Source organism: Rhincodon typus, chromosome 1 (genome assembly GCF_021869965.1).
Source record: "Rhincodon typus isolate 14 chromosome 1, sRhiTyp1.1, whole genome shotgun sequence".
NCBI lineage: Eukaryota > Metazoa > Chordata > Chondrichthyes > Orectolobiformes > Rhincodontidae > Rhincodon > Rhincodon typus.
The window spans coordinates 60787862-60809884 of NC_063332.1; the positions used below are offsets into that span (position 1 = coordinate 60787862).

At 39.1% G+C, this 22023-nt stretch overlaps 1 protein-coding gene across 1 annotated transcript in view; it reads left to right on the top strand.

Moving 5' to 3' along the window:
* The window catches only part of LOC109928336 (interleukin-6 receptor subunit beta-like), a 54086-nt gene extending 38837 nt beyond the window's left edge, over window positions 1–15249 (top strand). Inside the window, exons 14-16 of the mRNA XM_048597354.1 lie at window positions 2011–2107; window positions 3096–3183; window positions 10398–15249. Coding sequence (XP_048453311.1) covers window positions 2011–2107; window positions 3096–3183; window positions 10398–11120 — 908 coding nt within the window. The 3' untranslated portion in view covers window positions 11121–15249. The remainder of the gene's footprint in view (window positions 1–2010; window positions 2108–3095; window positions 3184–10397) is intronic.
* Window positions 15250–22023: the final 6774 nt, after the last annotated feature.

Below are 22023 nucleotides of genomic sequence, written 5' to 3' on the forward strand. Positions count from 1 at the left end.
AACACAAAAAAAAAAAAATATTTTCTATTTCCTGCCCCCCCCCCCCCCCCGCGTCCTTCATGATATTTCCCAAACTCTTGTCTCCCTTTGAGGCTTTTCACACTGCCGGTTAATTGGATACTTGCCTATCATTTCAGGACCTCTTATGTTCTTCATTACAGGAAATAGAAAAGATTATTGATTTTTTTTTTGATCAGTTCCGACAAGTTATGCAGTTGCATTCAATGTTTGAATTCTTTAGCTAACAATTTGTCATAATGTATTCATTCAATCCACATTCCAATGTCTGCTAATTTCTGTCCCTGTGATTCATTTCTCCCTGTAGTGATATGGGAGCTGCTTTTACTGTCTGAAACTGCTTTGAATCTTTTCCTCTAATGCTTTTAGATTTTTTTTGTGTATAGATGTATCTATAACTACTCTTTATTTGATGGATCTCAACTAAAACCTACTCTTTAAAACTCTAAAACCTACATCAGGGAGGCAATTGCCTAGTGGTATTAAGCTGTACTGTTAATCCAGAGACCCAGATAACATTCTGGGGACCCAGGTTCGAATCCCACCATGGCAGATGGTGGAATTTGAATTCAATAAAAATACCTGGAATAAAGAATCTAATGATGACCGTGAATCCATGGTCGATTGTTGGGAAAAACCCATCTGGTTCACTAATGTCCTTTTGGGAAGAAAGCTGCCATCCTTACCTGGTCTGGCCTATGTGTGACTCTGAACCCACAGCAATTGCCCTCTGGGCAATTAGAGATGGGCAATAAATGTTGCCTGGTCAATGATGCCCTTTTCCTGTGAATTAACTTAAAAAATATATAAGATGATTAAATAATTCAAGAGAAATGACTAATTAGTGTGAAATGTTCTTATCTATGTCTTATGTGTAAGCATCTGCAGCTGCACATTCTATTTTAGCCAGTAAACTTGAGTGTACAGAGTTGCTTTTGTTCTACTTGTGAAAACTACATTAAGCAAATATTTTCCCAAGCACGCTAACTACTGTCATCTGTGTTCTGCTGCATTAACCATGGGCAGCTGTTGGCAATTATGTGCTGCTCAACCAGCTAGGATACTTGTGAAGTACTTCCTTGGTCTTTGGGATTTAGCTTAGTGCTGGTTTGCAATGCTGTTTCCTTTTAGTAGGCAAAACATCAGATTGTGGTATCATGCAGTAAATGCCCTTGTTTCAATCGTGTAGAAACCACCCAATACTTGGGCTGTTTTGCATGTGTGCAGCACAATGTAAATGTAGTTCTGTTTAATTTTATATCGCATCCTTGGGATAATATTAAATTCACTTCTAAGAAAACATAAAATACTCAAGTGAAGTGTGTATCCTTGTTTCAAAATTCATATTTTAAAATTGTGAAGCCCCTAGCATTGGCATAGTTGCTTCATTATATATGGCATTGGTGAGACCACTTCTATCATACTGTGTGATTTTGGTCTCCTTATTTAAAGAAGAATGTAAATGCGTTGGAGGCAGTTCAGAGAAGTTTTGTTAAATTGATTGCTGGAATGAACAGGTTGTCTTATGAGGTTCAGTTGGACAAGCTGGATTTGTTTCCATTTGAGTTTCGAAGATTGGCTTGATTTGAATATGTAAGTTCCTGAATAAGGACTTAGCAAGGATTTTTCTTTTTGTGGGTTAGTCCAGAACTGGGTTGCACCTTTTCAAATCTCGGGTCACTCCTTCAGGACAGAGGTGAGGATTTTTTCTTAGCATTGTGGAACTTTGGAAAACTCTGCCTCAGAAGGCAGCGGAGGCAGAATCATTGACTAAGTCAGAGGTGGTTTAATTGTCATGAAGGGTTGTGGGGGTGGCAGATGGGAATATATATACATAAACAGATTAGCCATGATCCTATCGAATAGTGGAGCATAGTCAAGGAGCCAAATGATCTATTTCTGATCTGATTTCATATGATTTGATGTTTGTATATCTGTATTGCAGATTATTTTTGATTTGTTGTAAAACATTTTTTGTTTTTGTTTTTGCAGCAAAAGGAGAAATTGAAGCAATTGTAGTGCCTATTTGCTTGAGTTTTCTTTTGATCACTGTGGTGACTATACTTTTCTGCTTCAACAAAAGACATCTGTAAGTATATTTTGTTTTAGGTTAACACTAACTTACAGAGCTTTATTCTATTGAAAAGTATGAAACCAAAAGCTTGTATCTAAATATCCAAAGGTTCTTCAAAGGAGCAATATAAAACAAATTATAATACTGAGCCACAAGAGAGATCTTGGGTCAAGTGGTCAAAGAGGTAAGAATTAAGTAGTGTCTTAAGTGGGGGAAAAAAAAAAGTGAGGTACATAGGTAAATAAGTGAAAGCAGTATACTTCAGAGCTTGGGGCCCAGACAAGTGAAAGCATTGTCCTCGAGAGGGAGAGACAAGACCCGTGGATGGGATTAAAACTAGAATGAGACCTTCCTTTTTTTATTAAAGATCCCAGTATTAATGTTGTTTTGTAGCTTTTTAACCTGGATAGAGTTCTCGAGTGCTGCCTGTTCAGCTTTTACCAAACCCGAGCTGCAGCATGCCTATTCTTTCCTAATTCTGACTCCTCTTCTCTCCATAGCCAGTCATGAAGTGAAATCCAGAACCCATAATTGATTTCAAAATCAAAGAGCATTTGTAAACTCCAAATGGAGTCAATGAAATTTAAAGAATGAATGAAATAGTCCCATGTCATTAAAAATGCTACATGTGCAAAAAGTCAAGGAGTGAAAGAGTGGCACAAAGGATTGCCACGTGGCTAAAGACAAGAGGAACTCTTGAAGGTTGAAAGTGTCCTCCCTTGCCCAATAACAAATAATTAAAGGGCATAATACTTCTATCATTTAAATAACAAATATCCAAAGGGTCTTGAGGTACAGTAATAGTGTCCCTACTTCTTGGCTGGAAGGCCCAGATTCCGATTTCATTTCAGAATGTGGCAGCCACAAATGTGTCATAACACATTCAAAGATGTTGATTTTAACAAATGTACAAAGGAAAAGATTACACAACCTCCAACTTGGTGAACAATACCATAGGAAAAAAAACCACTGATTTAATATTGAAAATGTCTTTCCTTCACAGGATTAAAAAATATATTTGGCCTAATGTTCCAGACCCTGCGAACAGTAGGGTTGTCGAATGGTCACCTAGCACTGGAAACCTCATTCAGGTATGACTTTTCATCTATGGATGCATAACTAGTGGCTTTAGGACACCACTTAAGAGATACTGCAAAGCAATATTGTATCTGTTTATGTAGATGACAAGCAATCATGCATATTGTAGAAAAATAATACTTTAGGTTTATTTCTGATCTTAATTTGATTACTTTCTGTGGATGTGGACTTTGCTGACAAGGCCAGCATTTCTTGCCCTTTTCATAATAGCCCTTGAACGAAGTGGCTTACAAATTCATTGCAGAGAACAGTTGAACCATAAATATAGGTATTCAGCTTATCAGGTCTGCTCTCTCATTCAATGAGATCACAGCTGATCTGCTAATCCTCTATCCACCTTCCTGCTATTTCTCCATAACCCTCTGATTCCCTTTAAATATTAGAGTCATACAGCACAGAAACAGACCCTTAAGCCCAACTCATCCATGCTGACCAGGTTTCCTAAACTGAACTAGTCCTACTTTCCTGCATTTGGCCCATATCCCTCTAAACCTTTTTCCTATCTATGTACCTGTCCAAATGTCTTTTAAGTGTTGTAATTGTACTTGCCTCTACCCCTTCCTCTGGCAGCTCATTCCATATACACATCACCCTCTGCATGAAAAACCTGACCCTCTGGTCCCTTTTAAATCTTTCACCTCTTACCTTAGCCCTCTAGTTTTGGACTCCCCTAGCCTGGGGAAAAAGACCTTGACTATTCACCCTATCCATGTCCCTCATGATTTGATAAACTTCTATAAAGTCACCCTCAGCCTCCTACGCACCAAGGAAAATAGTCCCAGCCTATCCAGCATCTCCTGGCAACCAGAATTGCATGCAGTACTCCAAACGTGGAATTTTGTGTCCAGTTGGCTAGCTCAAGCCCTCTCTGGATCTCGTGATCTAACCTTATTAATCAAACTACCATGCAGAACCGTGTCGAAGGCGTTGCTAAAGTCCATGTAGACAAGATCTCCTGCTCTGCCTTTATCTATATTCTTGGTCACATCTTCAAAAAAACAACTTGAAGTTTGTGAGACAAGATTTTCCATGCACAAAGTCATGCTGACTATCCCTAATAGTAAATGCCTTTCCAAATGCAGGTAGGTCCTGTCTCTCAGAATCCCCTCCAACAACTTACCCACCCCTGACGTCAGGCTCACCGGTCTGTGGTTCTGTGGCTTTTACTTGCAGCCTTCCTTAAATAAAGGCGCAAAGTTAACTACCCTCCCATCTCCGGCACCTCACTCATAGCTTTGATGATAAGATATCTTTGCTAGGGGCCCAGCAATCTCTTCCCTAGCATCCCCAATGTCTTAGGACACATTTGAACAGATTTATCTACCTTTTTTGCATTTTAAGACCTCCACCACCTCACCTGTAATGTGGACTCCTCAAGGCGTCACTATTTATTTCCCCGAGCCCTAGCTTTTGTGTCTTTCTCCACAATAAATACTTACACACAATATTTGTTTAGGATCTCTCCCATCTGCTATAGTTCCACACATAGATGGCCTTGTTGATCCTTAAGGGGCCTATTCTCTCTCTAGTTACTCTTTGCCCTTAATATACATGTAGAATTTCTTTGGATTCTCCTTAACCTTATCTACCAAAGCTGTCTCATGTCCCCTTTTCAGCCTCATGATTTCCCTCTTAAATGTACTCCTACACTCTCTGTACTCCTCAAGGGATTCACTTGATTCCAGCTGTCTATACCTGACACATTTCACCTTTTTCTTGACTTCAATATCTCTAGTCATCCAGTGTTCTCTCCTCTCCTCCTGACAACCTTGCCCTTCACTGTAACCGGAACATGCTGTCCCTGAACTCTCGTTATCTCACTTTTGAAAGTCTCCCAACTTGCCAGTCATCCCTTTACTCTCAAATAGCCTCCCCCACTCAACTTTTAAAAGTTTCTGTCTAATACCATCAAAACTGGCCTAGCCAGAATTTAAACTTTAACTTGTAGACCAGGCCTAACTATTTTAAAACTAGTAGAATTATGGTCATGGGTACCCAAGAGCTCTCCCACTAACTCCGTCACTTGCCCTGCCTTATTTCCCAAGAGGAGGTTGGTTTTTGCCCCATCTCTATTAGGGCCATCTGTGTATTGAATAAGAATAACAAATTCCTCCCCATCCAAGCCCTTTATACTATGGCAGCTCCTGACTAACTTTGGAAAGTTAAAATCCCGTACTGTTACAACCCTATTATTCTTGCATATCTCTGCAATCTCTACATATTTGCTGCTGATTTTTGGGGACCTATAGTACAATTGCATCAAAGTGATCACCCTCTTCTTATTTCTCAGTTCCACCCATATGGACAATTCCCCAGGAATATCTTCTCTATGTACTGCCATGATGTCCCTAATGAAAAATGCCACTCCTCCTGCTCTTGCCTCCCCTTCTATTTTTCGTAAAGCGTCTATATCACAGAACATTGAGCTGCCAGTTGTGTCCCTCCCTCAGCCATGTTTTTGTCATAGCTATGATATTCCAGTTCCATACTTTGTCAACCATGACAGAACTTAACAACCCAGCCTCCACATCCCTCTGCAGTAAATAAAACCACAGATTTCCAGTCCTTAGAGGATAAATTCCTCCTTGTTTCTGTCTTAACTAAGTGGTGACCCTCATTCTGAAATTATGTCCTCTGATCCTAGGCTCTCCTACAAGAGGAAAACAGCTCAAGAGTTAACCACACCACAATGGATCTGGAGTCACATGTGGGATATTAATGAGCTAAATGGGTTTTTACAACAATTAATGACACCAGTAATGATGGCTATAAAGCTAATAGCTATATATTCCAGATTTGATTAAATTGAGTTTAAATTCCACCAGCTTTCATTGTGGGATTTGAACCAGTGTTCTCAATGCATTAGCGAAACATCTGGATTACTTGCCCAATGACATTATCAACACTCCACCAATTCAGCAAGATTTTTGTCTGTGTTTCCTTTCCCCATGCAAGTGCTCTGAGTTCAATTGTATTTTGAGTTTTTAAAAAATACGTTCCTGTTTTCTTTCAAAAGTGGTCCAAAGACTTGTTTATAAGACCACTTAAAGGCTTAAACAACAAAACTTTGTAACCATGGTGGAGCAGCCAAATCAAGTTGTTGCTAAATTCAGACCAACTACAGTACTCCACATCAGCCATTGTCAAAATGATGTGACTTGATTATGTGGGTACAGATTAACTTATCATTTATCTTCTCTACTATTTGCTGAACCACTTTCTCTATGCAGAATTCCACATTTACCTATTTAATATGATACTGTATTTCACAGAAGCAATAACATGTTCTGTGAAAGAGTCCCATCTCAGCTACATACCTGAACAGGCAGAAAGGGCATGGGTGACCACCAGGCAGAGCAGAGGAAGGCAGGAATTGCAGGATTCCCTGTGACCATCCCCATTTCTAACATATACCATTTTGGATAATATTGAGGGAGGACTGTGCAGGGAAAAGATGTTGGAGCCAACTTCATGTTGGTGTTGGTAGGTCTGCTGCACGAGAGGAAGAAGAATAGCAGGGGTAGGAGATTCAATTGTAAGGTAAACAGAGAAGCATTTCTGCAGTTGCAAAAGTGATTCCAAGGTAGTATGTTGCCTCCCTGGTCCTCCTTTCTTAATCCAAGATGTCACTGGTTAATGGGGTGGGCAAACCAGACAGCAATAGTCGTACATACTGGTACCAACAACAGAGATGAAAAAGGGATGAAGTCCTGCAAGCAGAATTTGGGTTGCTTGGAAGTAAATTGAAAAACTGGAGCCAAAAGGTAGTAATTTCTAGATTACTTCTGGTGGCACATGCTAGCAAATATAGAAAAAGGAGATTAGTCCAGATAGATGTCACTAGAGAGATGGCGCAGGAGCGAGGATTTATAGATTCTGGGCTAGATTTTATTTGAGACGGTGGGGGTATATGTAAGTATTAGTGATAGTAGGGGATTTTGATTTACCTAATATTAGCTGGAGTATTCAGTGTGAATAGTTTCAAGGAAGGTTTTGAGCTTTTTAAAGTAGTACGTAGAAGTCCCTACAAGAGAAGTACTTAATTGTAGGTAATGATGCTGGGGGGGAATCATTTTGCAGACAACAATCATAACTCTGTAGACTTAAGATTATAATGGAAAAGGACAAGGATGGGCCTGAAGTCAAAGTTTACATGGGGGTAGAGGCCAATTTTAATAAGATCAAGTATGATTTGGCCAGAGTGGACTGGGAGTAGATACTTTTAGGTAAATCTGTGTCAGAGCAGTGGGACAAATTCAAGAAGGCAATAGGCGGTGTGCAGGGCCAATGTATTCCAATAAAGATAAAGGGTGTGACCAACAACTTCAGTAAACCTGGATATCAAGGTGTGTAGAGGATTCAAAGCAGCAGAAACCCTAGAGGAGTACAGAATGTGTAAAGAAGAATTTAAAATGGAAATTAGAAGAGCAAGAAGTGGGCATTAAAGAATAGTGGCAGATAAAATAATGGAAAATCCTAAGTTATTTTACAAGGACATTGAGATAAAGGGGTAACTAGGGAAAGAGTAGGGCCCATTAAGGACCACAGTGTTAATTTGTATGTGGAGCCAGAGGATAGTGTTCTAAGTGAATACTTTTGAGTTAGTGTTCACTCAAATGGGATGATGGTGGATATAGAAATCGGGGAGAAGGACTGCAATATAATTTTGAAGAAATTAGCATAGTCCAGAGAAGGTTCTGAATGGTCTTAGTCTTAAAAGTAGATAAATCTCCAGGCCTGAGTAAAATGTATCCCAGACTGTTGAGTGAGGCCGGGGAGGAAATAGCAGGAGCATTGGCAATAATTTTCAATTCTTCTCTTTGGGGCAACATGTTGGCTCAGTGGTTAGCACTACTGCCTCACAGCACCAGGGATCCAGGTTTGATTCCACCCTCAGACAGCTGTCTGTCTGAAGTTTGCACGTCCTTCTCGTGTCTGCTTGGATTTCCTCTGGGTGCTCTGATTTCCAAAGATGTGCAAGTTAGGTAGATTGGCAGGGTTACAGTGGTAGGGGGTGGGTTTGGGTGGAATGCTGTTCAGAGGGCCAGTATGGATTTGATGGGTCGAATGGCCTGCTTTCACACTGTAGGGATTCTGATTCTTTCTGTCCGCAGGAGAGGTGCCAGAGGACTGAAGGACACCCAATGTGGTACCGCTATTCGAGAAGGGAGGAAACTACAGACCAGTCAGTTTAGCCTCCATGGCAGGCCAACTATTGAGGGCAGTTTTGAGGATGGAATTAATTTGCATCTGGAGAGGCAAGGATTAATCAAGAACAGTCAGCATGGTTTTGTTAAGGGGATGTCATTACTGAATAACTTGATTGAATTTTTAGAACGGGTGACAAGATGTGTAGGTGAGAGCAATGCATTTGACTTGGTCTACTTAGACTTCAGCATTTGATAAGATCTCACATGGGAAACTGATGGTGAAGACAAAACACGTGGATTCAAGGAAATTTGGTTAATCGAATGCAGAATTGGCTGAGTAGCAGGAGGCAGAGGGTGATGGTTGAGGGGTGTTTTAGTGATTGTGTCCAGTGGGATTCCACAGGGATCAGTATTGAGGCCCTTGCTGTTTGTGGTATATATAAATGATTTAGACTTTGTTCCTTGTTCATCATGAATGTAGATGGGTTGATCAGTAAGTTTGTGGATAATATGAAAATTGGTGGAGGGGTGGTAATAGTCAGAAGGTTAGCATTGGGCTATAGAAGGATATGGAAAGGCTATTCAAATGGGCTGATCAGTTGAAAGGGTGCAAGGAGAATTGCTAGAGAGTTTTAATTATGCAGAGAGATTTTGTAGACTGGATTTGCTTTCCTTGGAACAGAGGAGACTGAAGTGGGACATGACAAGATAGACAGGAAGATGAAGGTTCCTCTTTGTTGGAGGGACCAATCATCAGGGGCGGAGGTTTAAAGAGAATGTGAGAAAAATCTTGTGACTCAGGTAGGAATCTGAAACTCTGCCTGCAAGAATGGTAGAGGCAGAAACTCTCTCAAAAAGTATTTAGTTGTGCATTTGTGATGTTATGGCATAAAAGGCTGTGAGCCAAGTGCTGGAAAATGTGTTTAGAATAATGTGGTAGTTCTTCTTGACCAGTGCAGATGTGGTGAGCTGAAGGGCCTTTTCCTGTGCTTTAGATCTCTGACTATAACTATTTAGCTGTGAAAAGCTTTGGGTCACCTTTAAAGGTGTGAAACACACCATGTAAAATGTAGTTTTCTTCTTTGGTATTGGAGTACTACTGAAATGCAGTCTCGCTAGTCGCTGTTCAACTTGATAAGAATTCAGAGCGACATTGACAAGTTGGCCAAATGGGCAGACCCTAGCGGATGAATTTCAATGCAGAGAAACATGAGGTAATGCATTTTGGTAGAAGAAATACAGGAACAATACAGCTTAATGGTACAAATTTGAGGGGAGAAAAGGAGCAGAGGGACCTCTGGGTTCATGTGCATGTTTCTCTGGCAAATTGATACAGTTGTTAAGTAGGCTTATAAGAGGATCCTTGGGTTTATAAGTAGAGGCGTGGAGAATAAAAACAAAGGAGTGATGCTATAACTCTACAAATCATTGATCAGACCACGTTTGGAATATTGTTTTCAATTCTGGGCACCTTATTCAAGAAAGGATGTAAAAACCCTAGAGACAGTTAAGAAGTGATTTACTAGAATTATATCAGGAATTAAGGATTTTGGATACCAGGAAAAGTTAAAGATTGAGCTTATTCTCGTTGGAACAGATCCTACTATCTCAGATTAAGAAGTGACTTTATTGAAGTGTTCAATATTATGAACAATTTTGACAGGGTAAGGGAGGATATTCTGCTTCCACTAGTTGATATGTCAACAACTAGGCGTCACAATTTCGAGATTGTCAGCAAGGGAGCCAGGAGTGAGATGAGGAAAAACTTATTTACTCAGAGCCATTAGGATTTGGATTGTGCTGCACGGGAGAGGTTTCAACAGAGAGCTGGATATATATTTGAAAGTGATGAAGTTAGAGGGCAATAGAGAGAGGGCTGTAGAGTGGGACTAGCTGGGTAGCTCTTTCGGGAGCTGTACAGATACGATGAGTCGAATGGCTTCCTTCTATATTGTAAAACTTATTATTCTATGATTCTAAGAACCTAAATTTCATTATGTAACTTTATTGCATTTAAATTGTACATGCCCATCACGCAAAATATGTTTTCTCAACAGAACAACCTAGGACCAAAGGAACCTATGAATCCAGATGGCTTTATTTCTGATGTTACAATCATTGAAGCTGATGTAGATGATGAGAAATATCTATCTAATGAAGATGAAATCAAGCAATTGACATCTTTAAAGAAGGAGAAGAGTACATCAGAAGAGCACAGCAGTGGTATTGGAGGTTCTTCATGCATGTCATCCCCTCGACAAAGTGTTTCGGATAGTGATAGTGAGTCAGCACAGAATACTACAAGCACAGTCCAGTATTCAACTGTATTAGTGAGCAGCCCTGGTTACAGGTGTCAGCAACCATCAGCACAGGCTTTTGCAAGATCCGAATCGACACAGCCTTTGTTAGAAAATGAAGAAAAGGCTGATGAGCATGCATATGGAAATTTTGGAAGCTGCAGTTCGGAAGTAAAAAGACAGTATTTTAAACAGCATGCCAGCATTGAGGAGACAAATTTGAATGAGCCACATCCAAATGAAGCTGAAATCCTGGGTGATACAAATGAAGACAACTCATTCAGACTAAATCAAATGGAAGTTTCAGATCAGAATTCAGACTTGAAGGGATTCTGTCCAACAGTGGACACATTCCAAAGCAGTAATAATCAAACTGTGGTCAAACTGGAGTTTTTGGGATTTAGAGCAGGTCTGGAGACTGATCAGCAAAGTTATATGCCTCAGGCTGTGAAACATAACAGTTATATGCCTCAATCAAAATAGAAATGTACCCTTTTTCCTGTGTTCATAATGAAGCAGCTGTTATTCACAGGCTACTTGTCAAAGTTATAAACTACAGTTTAGAGTTTGCAACTATCCTAAGTTGGCCTAAAGAACCACTTGTAATTTGAGCATCTGTGGTAACACCATAACTTCCTCAGAAAATTTTATCAAAATACTGCTGTGAATGTTTTTTGTTTGAAAAATTGCTGATAGCAGTTTTTGAGAAGGATTTACATTTTTATCTACCTTTTAAATCCACTCAAATGTTAAACTTGTGCACAGAAGCAAAGCAAAATCATTCCTGTACTTAGACAGCTATATGGCAAAGGGTAACAGACAGCTGACTGATTTATGCCTGTATAGGACAGGGGAGGGAGAGGCATTAATTAATCTAATGTAGGCTTTAAAAAAATGCATACCATGTTGGATTTGTATTGATTACGTTATTTCAGGTTTAGATTAGTAAAATGTTAGATTTTTTTTTTAAATCCCCTGACTGTTAATATTTTGCTAGCACATTCTCAATATCATATGCAAGTATTTGACTTTGATGTTTTTAATTTTATAATTATAACTATTATGAAGTCACTATATTGACTTTCTTTAAATGAGAGCGCTGCAATGTTTAGTGAGTTCATAATTCCTAATTCTGCCAAATCTGACTCCAAATAAATAATCTATTGAACAGTTTTGAAACAATTTTTAAAGAAGGAACAACTTGACTAAAGTCACAAAATGAATCTAGTTGCTCCTGTCGTAATAGGCTCAGTAATTATGACTATGATGTACCCATCTTGATATCCAATTCCCCTAACTGTACTTAGGAGCATTGTTATAATTTTAATAATTAGTTTTATTTGAAAAATAATACTCTAAAAATAGCTAGTATCAGTCTAGATGTTAGCACCTTTCAATTCTAGAGGGGGCAAAAGCACTACACCTTTTTTGACAAATCATTAAGGAGGTGATAAGTAGGGGGACAATATTAAATTGACACTACTGCAGTTGTATACCTTAAACCTATTTTTTCTAATTTGTACAGTGTTAAAAATATGTCTCATTTTATTTGGGATGGTTGCAGAAATATAGTATAGGTTCTGCATAAATCACACAAATATGTAAAATGTGAAGCATTACACTGGAGCGGTGAGCTTTTTTGTTCAGTAGAATGCAGTATTGAGTTCCCCTAAATCAGGATGTGGCAGCATTTTGAAATCTCTTGCTTCTATATTTGCAGAATTTGTAATGGCAAAACCATTACCTATGCATATTGTATAAATATCTTAGATGCAATATGGGATGTTGCTGAAAATTTAATACTGAAGTTTGAATGGAGATTTATCATGCACAGTTTTAAAGGATGTACGCCACTTAAATATACAGTGTAATCAGTATTACAACACATCAGTAGGTGGTAGTGTGGTAGGTAAGTTACTTGAAGATTGAGGGATAAGATATACATGCATTTGGAAAGACGGTTTGATTTAGGAGAAGTCAGCATGGCTTTGTGCATGGGAGATCATGCCTGAAATTTGTTAGAGTTCTTTGAAGTGACTAGGAAGATCAATGAGAGCAGGGTGGTAGACATCGTCTACATGGATTTCAGTAAGGCCTTTGATAAGGTTTCACATGGTAGGCTGTTCTGGAAGGTTAGATCACATGGAATCCGGGGAGACTTGGCAAATTCGATACACCATTGGCTTGATGGTAGGAAGCAGAGAGTAATAGTGGAAGGATGCTTATCTGGCTGGAGGCCTGTGACAAGTGGTGTGCCTCAGGGATTGGTGCTGGGCCTATTGTTGTTTGTTATCCATATCAATGATTTGGATGAGAATGTACAAGGTATGATTAGTAAGTTTGCAGATGACACTAAAATAGGTGGTATCGTGGACAATGAGGAACGTTATCAGAAATTGCAGCAGGATCTTGATCAGCTGGGGAAGTGGGCCAAGAAATGGCAAATGGAGCTTAATATAGATCAGTGTGAGGTGTTGCATTTTGGAAAGTCAAATCAAGGTAGGAGTTTCATGGTGAATGGTAGGGCCTTAAGGAGTGTAGTGGAACAGAGGGACCTTGGAGTTCAGGTGCATTGTTCTCTGAAAGTGGAGTCACAGTAGACAGGGCAGCGAAGAAGGCTTTTGGCACACTGGCCTGCACCAGACAGGGCATTGAGCATAGAAGTTGGGAAGTTATGTTGCAGTTGTACAGAACATTGGGGAGTCTGCACTTGAGTATTGTGTTCAGTTTTGGTCACCTTGCTATAGGAAGGATGTTATTAAATTGGACAGAGTGCAGAAGAAATTTACAAAGATGTTGCCAGGACTCAAGGGACTGCAGTAATGGTGAGAGGCTGGACAAGTTAGGACTGTTTTCTTTAGAGCGTAGGAGACTGAGGGGGGATCTCGTAGCAGTGTATAAGATCATGAGAAGCTTGGATAGGATGAATGCACTCAGTCTTTTTCCCAGGGTTGGGGAATCGAGGACTAGAGGGCATCAGTTTAATGTAAGAGGGGAAAGAATACATGGGAACTTGAGGGACAACTTTTTTTACACAGGGTGGTACGCATATGGAATGAGCTGCCAGGAGAGGTAGTTGAAATGGGTACACTAACAATATTTAAAAGGCATTTGGATGAGTACATAGATAGGAAAGGTTTAGAAGGATATGGGCAAAGGGCAGGGAATTGGGGTTAGTGGGGATGGACATTTTGGTTGGCATGGACCAGTTTGAGCCAAAGGGCCTGTGTCCATGCTGTAGGACTCTATGACTCTCTATTACAATGTTCTGAACAATTCTGGGCTACTTATCTTTTCTGTGTAGACTATATTTAGTCACATTACCTGCTGCACTAACACTGTAAAACATCTGCTTCAAGCCAAAGATTTTCATTTATGAGCTTTGCTAATATTTTATTCACAGTGTATATGTGTGATGATAGTCGTACGCTGAGAAATTGATATACATTATAAAATTTAAAAATAATTGTAGTTCACCATTAATGCCCTGCAGTATATTGTTCAAGAGTTATTTAAAAATTAACCCAGTCATTCGTTTCTGCTCTGTTGTCCTCATGATTAGAACGCTTTCTACTGTTGAAGGCTTTCTTGTTTAATGCTATTTTTCCTTGTCTGTTTTCTAATAGCACAAGATCAACTTTGAGATGATGGTCTCTGATCCAAAAAATTAATGTGTTAATGACATTTTGAATCCAAGGCAGTATTGTAATCAATATTTCATCAAGCCTAGTTGTAGTTGTGATGTTTAAGGTGAGGATCTTTTTTAGAATTGCGTTTATCGTAATAGTGGCATATAGTCAAATAAATTTTAATCTTTCTGGTATTTTAAACAACAAATTATGGGGCTAATTCTGTGCAACAATTGGTGTAAGTTCTTTGGGTTGCCACTGCACTCGTAAAGTCATAACATAATTTCATAACAATATCGCTGAACAACAAAAGCTGTGGTTAGTAATGGCAAATTTTGAACTTTCTTAGTACAGTTGGAATCCAAAATGAAGCTCCTTTCTCAAGTTTTCCTGTGAGTCCTCTACTCATAAATCACTTTTTTTTTATTCCATGTATATTTCTTGCCTCCAAAAATCTAAAACTGAAATTGCTTCATTGATCTGATTATTAGTCCATTAACCTGAAAGACCTGTAGCCTTAGAAGTGGGATTTTTGGATGAAATTGTGTTACATGCTATATTGTAGGGGATTGCCTATTCCACACACTTTGCCACCAAGAAATGGTCAAATATTTCATCAAATGTTTGTTTAAAGCTCAACATACACTGGAATATTATATTGATATACATATATAAATAAATTTCTTTTAATTCTTTGAAACCCAACTTTTTTTTTAAATGGGTAAAGTGGTTCTCTTTACTTCTTTTTGAGGCTGAATATAATATGCAGTCAGTTTCTAAAAGGCTTGTACTCTAACATAAAGCATGCTTAATATGATAAAATGCTATTTTGGGGATAATGTATATGTACTATTTTGTTGACTGTTGCTTTTCAAGAATTTGTGGCCTCGGATGAGTATATGATGTATATAAATATGCAGGTAGCTAAATGTTGCAATTGTCTTAAATACATTAGACAATAAATCATTCAAACTTTTCAGCTATCAATTGACTTTTCAGCTTTTAAGTAATGAAGTTGTCAATTTAATCATCTCCGAATGAGCATTTATTCATTTTAAAACAAACCATTTCATGTAAGTTCCAGGACTTTTTCAGTGAATACCTAACCATCTAGTGCTTCAGCAAATGTTTGGATTTGGAAAAATATTCCACTTAATAACCAAAAAATGTATTTGGCCCGTTAAATACCATGTTGCTAGAGTTTGGATGATTGTGGAGCTTTTTCCTTTCTTGTAGAATTGTAAAATAGCTGCAGCACTAAGCAAGACATTTAGCCTTTTGACGTTGTGCTGGCTCTCTGTAAGACCAGCCCTGCTAATCCTACTTCTGTCCTTTTTCATACCGTGCATTTGACCGGGAACTGGAATTGGATACACTACTCCATTTGAGGCTGGAACAGTATTGTAGAATCATGGAATTTTACAGTACAGAAGGAGCCATTTGACCCATCATATCTGTTACCAGCTCCCAAAAGAGCTACCCAGCTAGTCCCATCTTCTGCTCTATTTCTGTAGCTTTCTAACTTGATCACTTTAAAATATCTATCCAGCTCTCTTTGAAACCTGTGGAATCTGCCTCCACCACTCTCCCAGCAGTACATTCCAAATTGTAGCAATTCTGAGTAAACAAATTTGGCTTCATCTCATTCCTGACAATCTTAAAATTGTGATTTAAAAACCAAAAGAACTGCAGATGCTGTAAATCACAAATAAAAGCAGAAGTTGCTGGAAAAGCTCAATAGGGCTGGCAGCATCTGTGAAGAGAAATCGGCGTTAATGTTTCGGTATCAGTGACCCTTGGAACCGGACCTGAAATGTTAATTCTGATTTCTCCTGAAATTGTGATGTCTAATTATTGACATACTAACTAGTGGAAACAGAATATCCTTCTTTATCCTGTCAAAACTGTTCATATTTTGAACACCCTAATAAGGTCACCTTTTAATCTTCTCTACTCCAAGGAGAATTAAACCCAATCTCTCTAATCTTTCCTTGTAAATAAATTCCTCATTCCTGGTATCATTCTAGTAAATCTCCTCTGAACTGTCTCCACGGCTTTAACATCCTTCCTTAAATAAGGTGCTCAGAATTGAACATACTTCAAACGTGATCTGACCATTGATTTGCAGAGTGTAGTATCACTACTTTGCTTTTACACACTATGCCTCTATTTATAAAGCACAGGATCCCAAAAACTTCATTTAGCTGCTTTCTCAACCTGCTGTGTCACCTTCAGTGATTTTATACCTAGGTCACTGTACTTGTGCTTTCCTTTTAGAATTGCTGAGAATCAAGAATTACGTCCTTTAAATGTCTGAAGCTTTATGAATACAAATTTTGGTTTTAATTAATATCTAGTTTTGACCTGGGGAAGAAATAAATTTTAACTTTTCTACATTGAATCACTTTTAAATAAATCTATAATCATTTAAGCAAGAACACTGCAAGTTCTGTTCTTAAAATGTCCTAATGCTGGCAGTAAATTTATGTATAATAGTGAGATGAATAAATAGTATCATTAGGTCAAGGCTAATGGTCTGTGGATGTATTCAAATTCCACCATGATAATTTAAATTGAAATTACTTAGTAATAATGTCTATGACCCTTCAGAGAAAGAAAATCCATGTCTGTACCTGGTCTACCTGTCAATCCACATGCATTAAAGGGAGGTGATGACCTAGTTCCCAGGTTGCCAGATGATGGAATTTGAATTCAATTTATTAAAAAAAAAAAAAAAAAAAAAAAAAAATCTGGAATTAAGAATCTACTGGTGACCATGAAATTATTGTTGATTGTTGGAAAAGCCCATGTGGCACACTAATGTCCTTTAGGGAAGGAAATCTGTGCTCTTCACCTGGTCTGGCCTTCACATGATTCCAGATGCACAGAAATGTCATTGACTCTAAACTTCCCTCTGAAATGGCCTAGCAAGCCAATCGGTTACATCAATCTCTACAAAGTCTCAAAGAAATGAAACCGGACAGATTATCTGGCATCAACCTATGCACCAGAAAAGACAACAGACTTCTGAATTTTCTCCCTGTTTGGAAAACTATCTGTCTCTCTTCTACCAAAGTGTATGACCTTATACTTTCCCACATTGAATTCCATCTGTCATTTCTTTGTCCATCTTCCTAACCTGTCTAAATCTTTGAGCCTCCCCACCTCCTCAATACTACCTATCCCTCCACCTCTCTTTGTGTCATCGGCAAACTTTGCCAGAATGTCCTCAGTTCCTTCATCTAGATCATCAATGTATAAACTTAAAAGGTGTGGTCCCAACACTTCGCCTTGCAGAAATCCACTAGTCATTGGCTGCCATCCTGCGAAGGACCCTTTTAACCCCACTCTCTGCTTTCTGCTAGACAGCCGATCTTCTATCCATGCCAGTACCTTGCCTCTAACACCAGGGGCTCTTATCTTACTCAAAGGCCTCCTGAGCAGCATCTTGTCAAAGGCCTTCTGAGGTCCACGTAGATAACAACCATTGGCTGTCCTTTGTCAAACCTACTCATTACTTCCTCAAAGAATTCTAACAGATTTGTCAGGCATGACTTACTCTCTATGAAACCACGCTGACTATACACTTGGATAACAGTGATTCAAGAAGGCGGCTTAACAACCACCTTCCCAAGGGTAATTAGGGATGGTCAACAATTGACTATTGCCACCATCATCCTTAGAAATAATATTAAAATAAAAATACATACATAGTGTGTCAATATTTTGGATTCCTTGTCTGCATTTGTGCACAAGAATTATCGCCAACTACCAGGCCTCAGTACAATCATGATGTTCTATATAATAGTATCAAACACCAATCCCAGAAAAATATGAGCTAAGAACTGATTGGAGGGAACATAGGGAAGGGCAGGAGGAGGGTGGATTTGGAGGATCAGTGTGAACTGGAATAGAATGGGAGAAGAGTTACCAGTATTGTCTAAGGAGCGAAATGGAGAAGCTTTAATGAATGGTGAGAAATTGATGTCTGAACTGAAGGCAGGCATGTGTTATTATTAATGAAGGGAAACTGAAGCTGAAGCTAAACTGTGGTGAGGGGGAAGTTAGTACCTTCATGTCTCTATCACCAAAATAATTTAACAATTCTTTTTCATATCAGTATATAATGGTTAGCAGCAATATTTGTACATCTTTTTCCAATAATTTCACCATAAATTCAACTTAATTTTCTATTCCACTCTGATGGTTTTGTGCTTGGCTTTCTAAATTGTTCCAGTGAAGATCAACACAGTCTCTAAAGAATGCTACCTCATTTTTCAATTGTAGAATTAACAGTCCAACAATTTTAGATCCTTTATTCATTCATAGGATGAGGATGTCACTGGCTAGACAGCATTTATTGCCCATCCCTAATTGCCCAGAGCGCAGTTAAGAATCAACCACATTGCTGCAGGTCTGGAGTCACATGTAGTCCAGACCAGGTAAGGATCACAGTTTCCTTCCCTAAAGGACATCACTGAAACAGACGGGTTTTTCCTGATAATCAGTAATGGATTCAAGGTCATCATTAGATTCTTAATTCCAGATATTTATTGAATTCAAATTCCACCATCTGCCGTAGCACGATTCGAACCAAAACATTATCTGGGTCTACTGGATTAACAGTCCAGCGGTAATACCACTAGGCCATCTGCCCCCCCTTGTTCAGATGGGCCAATTGGTTGAGGACTGGCAGATGGAATTTAATTTTGATATCTGAGGTGTTGCATTTTGGTAAGGGAAACCAGGGTAGGATTTATACAGTTAATGGTAGTGTTGTCAAACAGAGACCTAGGGGTACAGGTGCATAGTTCCTTGAAAGTGGAGTCACATGTAGACAGGTTAGTGAAGAAGGCATTTGGCATTGAGTATAGGTATTAGAATGTCATGTTGAAGCCACTTTTGGAATACTGTGTACAATTGTAGTCATCCTTCTATATGAAGGATGTTGTTAAACTTGACAGGATGCAAAGAAGATTTACAAGGATGTTCAAACTGAAGGGTTTGAGCTACAGGGAGAGGCTGAATAGGCTGGGGTTTTTTTTCCCTGGAGCATCAGAGACTGAGGGGTGACCTTTATAGAGGTTTATAAGATCATGAGGGGGCATGGATAGGGTGAATAGCCAAAGTCTTTTGCATAGGGTCCAAAACTTGAGGACATAGGTTTTAAGGTGAGAGGGGAAAGATTTAGCAAGGACCTTGGGGGTAACTTTATCACGCAGAGAGTGTAGATGTCTGGAATGAGCTACCAGAGGTGGTAGTGTATGCACGTACAATTACGACTTTTAACAGGCATCTGGATGTGTATATGAATAGGAAAGGTTTAGAGGGATATGGGCCAAGTGCTGGCAAATGGGACTTAGTCAGATTGGGGCGTCTGGTTTGCGCAGATGTGTTGGTCCAATGAGTCTGTTTCCATGCTGTATGACTCTATATGGTGGTCAACACACCTCAGGTGAGGGGAAGGTTGAGAAGGAGAGTCCTTTGTGATAGTAAAAACCGAAAGATATGCAGATGCTGTAAATCAGGAACAAAAACGGAAGTTGCTGGAAGCTCAGCAGGTCTGACAGCATCTGTGAAGAAAATATCAGAGTTAACATTTCAGGTCCGGTGACCCTTCTCAGAACCCACATTGTTAGTGTCACTTTGTATTGCAAGGCAGCTGGGCCACCAACTGAGCTAACAAATCTGAGCTGCGTTGTTAAGTGCATACAGCACAGAGATAGACATGTTTATGATCAATAGCTGAGTCAAGGGTTATAGGGAAAAACCAGAAGGTGGAGTCGAGGATTATCAGATGAGCCATGATTATGTTACTAGTAAAGCATACTCAATACTTCCGCTCCTCTGTCTTCCAGTCTTGTTTTATTGAATTCTTCCATTCTTTCCATTTTCTGATTTTTAGCCATTTCTAGGATTTTACTTGTTTTAAAAATTCATTTAGAGGGTATAGGCATAATTTGCCGGGCCAACATTTATTGTTTGACCCTAATTACCATTGTGAAAGTCATGGTGAGCTCCCTACTTTAATCACTGCAATCCATTTGGCATAGATACACCAACAATGCCACAGGGAGGAAGTTCTGGAATTTTGGCACTGCGACAGTAAAAGGCATGACAATCTAGTTCCAAATTGGGATACTGAATACCTTGGACAGTTTGAAAGTGGTGGTGTTCCCATGTAACTTCGAAGTCAGGTTTACCATCAATTCCTGAAATATGTGATATCCAATAGTGTAGCACTCTTGGTATTGTCCTGTAGCCTAAATGTGCACAAGATACTGCATGGGACTCAAACCTCCACGACACTCTGACTCAAAAATCTGAAACTTAAGTACTTTACTTTTATTTCCTGTTTAGATATTTTAAACACAGAGGAAGTGAAATTTACTAGCTTTTCTTCAGATGGTTATTACTTTTCTCTTTTTTAAAAAAATGCTTAGCACTGTTTCCTGTTGGAAACATATTTTAATTTTCAGGAAGCTAAAACTGCTTGCTTACAGATTTTCTGCAAATTGGTTAAAGTCATGAGTGTATTTCTAGTTTCCAAAGTACAACAGTGTATCTTTTGCAAACCAGATACTTGCCTTATCCTGCCCAAACTACACGGGTAAGAATGATGAAACCATTACTCTATACACAATTGCAAATCCTTTTTATTAATTATACTGTATTTTGGAGTGAGCTTTTTTGAAGATGTTGCAATGTGTTCATTGCTTTGAAATATTGAAAAATCCAGTTTTTTGAAAGCATAAAGCATAACCTTCAACACCAGACAGGTTACTGTACGGTTGTACATGAGAATTGCAAGAAATTTTGAGACAAAACTCAAAGCCCATATTAAACACTCATGTCTTACCAACAATTAAATGTTACAAGATACCCATTGCAATACACCTATTACAACTAGTCATAAATACACTACAAAAATATGTATGTGAGCTCCCAAACAGTAGTCAAACTCTATCCCAAACCAATTGTGGCACTATGGGCTGACTTGGTTTCTTTTTTGACTGTGCAACGATTCATTGTTTTACACCAAACTTCTACTTTTTCTTTCCATCGGCAGATGTTTCATTGAAAAGTTCACACTGTCCAATCAGTAACAGAACTGAGCTACAAAAGTCTAATCAGATTTTTCTGTGTTCTTTGACAGGAACGACTGACAACTGTATTTTAACTGACCCAAGCTACAGTTCTTAAAATAGCCAAACATTTACAAGAAATTCACCTTGCAAGTGACAAAGCTATCAGAAGGGAATTGTGTTGTCTAGAAGTGGACAAGCAGAACTGTTATCTTAAATGAGCGTGAACTTAAATTGGCAGCACGGTGGCTCAGTGGTTAGTATTGCTGCCTCACAGTGACAGGGACCCAGGTTCGATTCCAGCTTCAGGCAACTGCCTGTGTGGAGTTTGCACGTTCTCCCCATGTCTGCATGGTTTTCCTCCCACAGTCCAAAGATGTGCAGGGTAGGTGGATTGGCCATACTGTAGTGCCCAGGGATGTTTAGGTTAGGTGGGTTAGACAGGGGTGGTGGAATGCTCTTCGGAGGAGTGATGTGGACTTGTTGGGCCAAATGGCCTGTGTCCACACTGTAGGGATTCTATGAATGATCCACCCTTTGAACTAGTTGCTAAAATCCAGAATTAATCTTTTACTTCAGGTGGATGCAGACTGTTCCGTTCAACTCATTGCATTTGCACAAAGGGTTGAGAGGAGGAACCACCAACCATTTAATCTGGTCACTGTTTCTAAA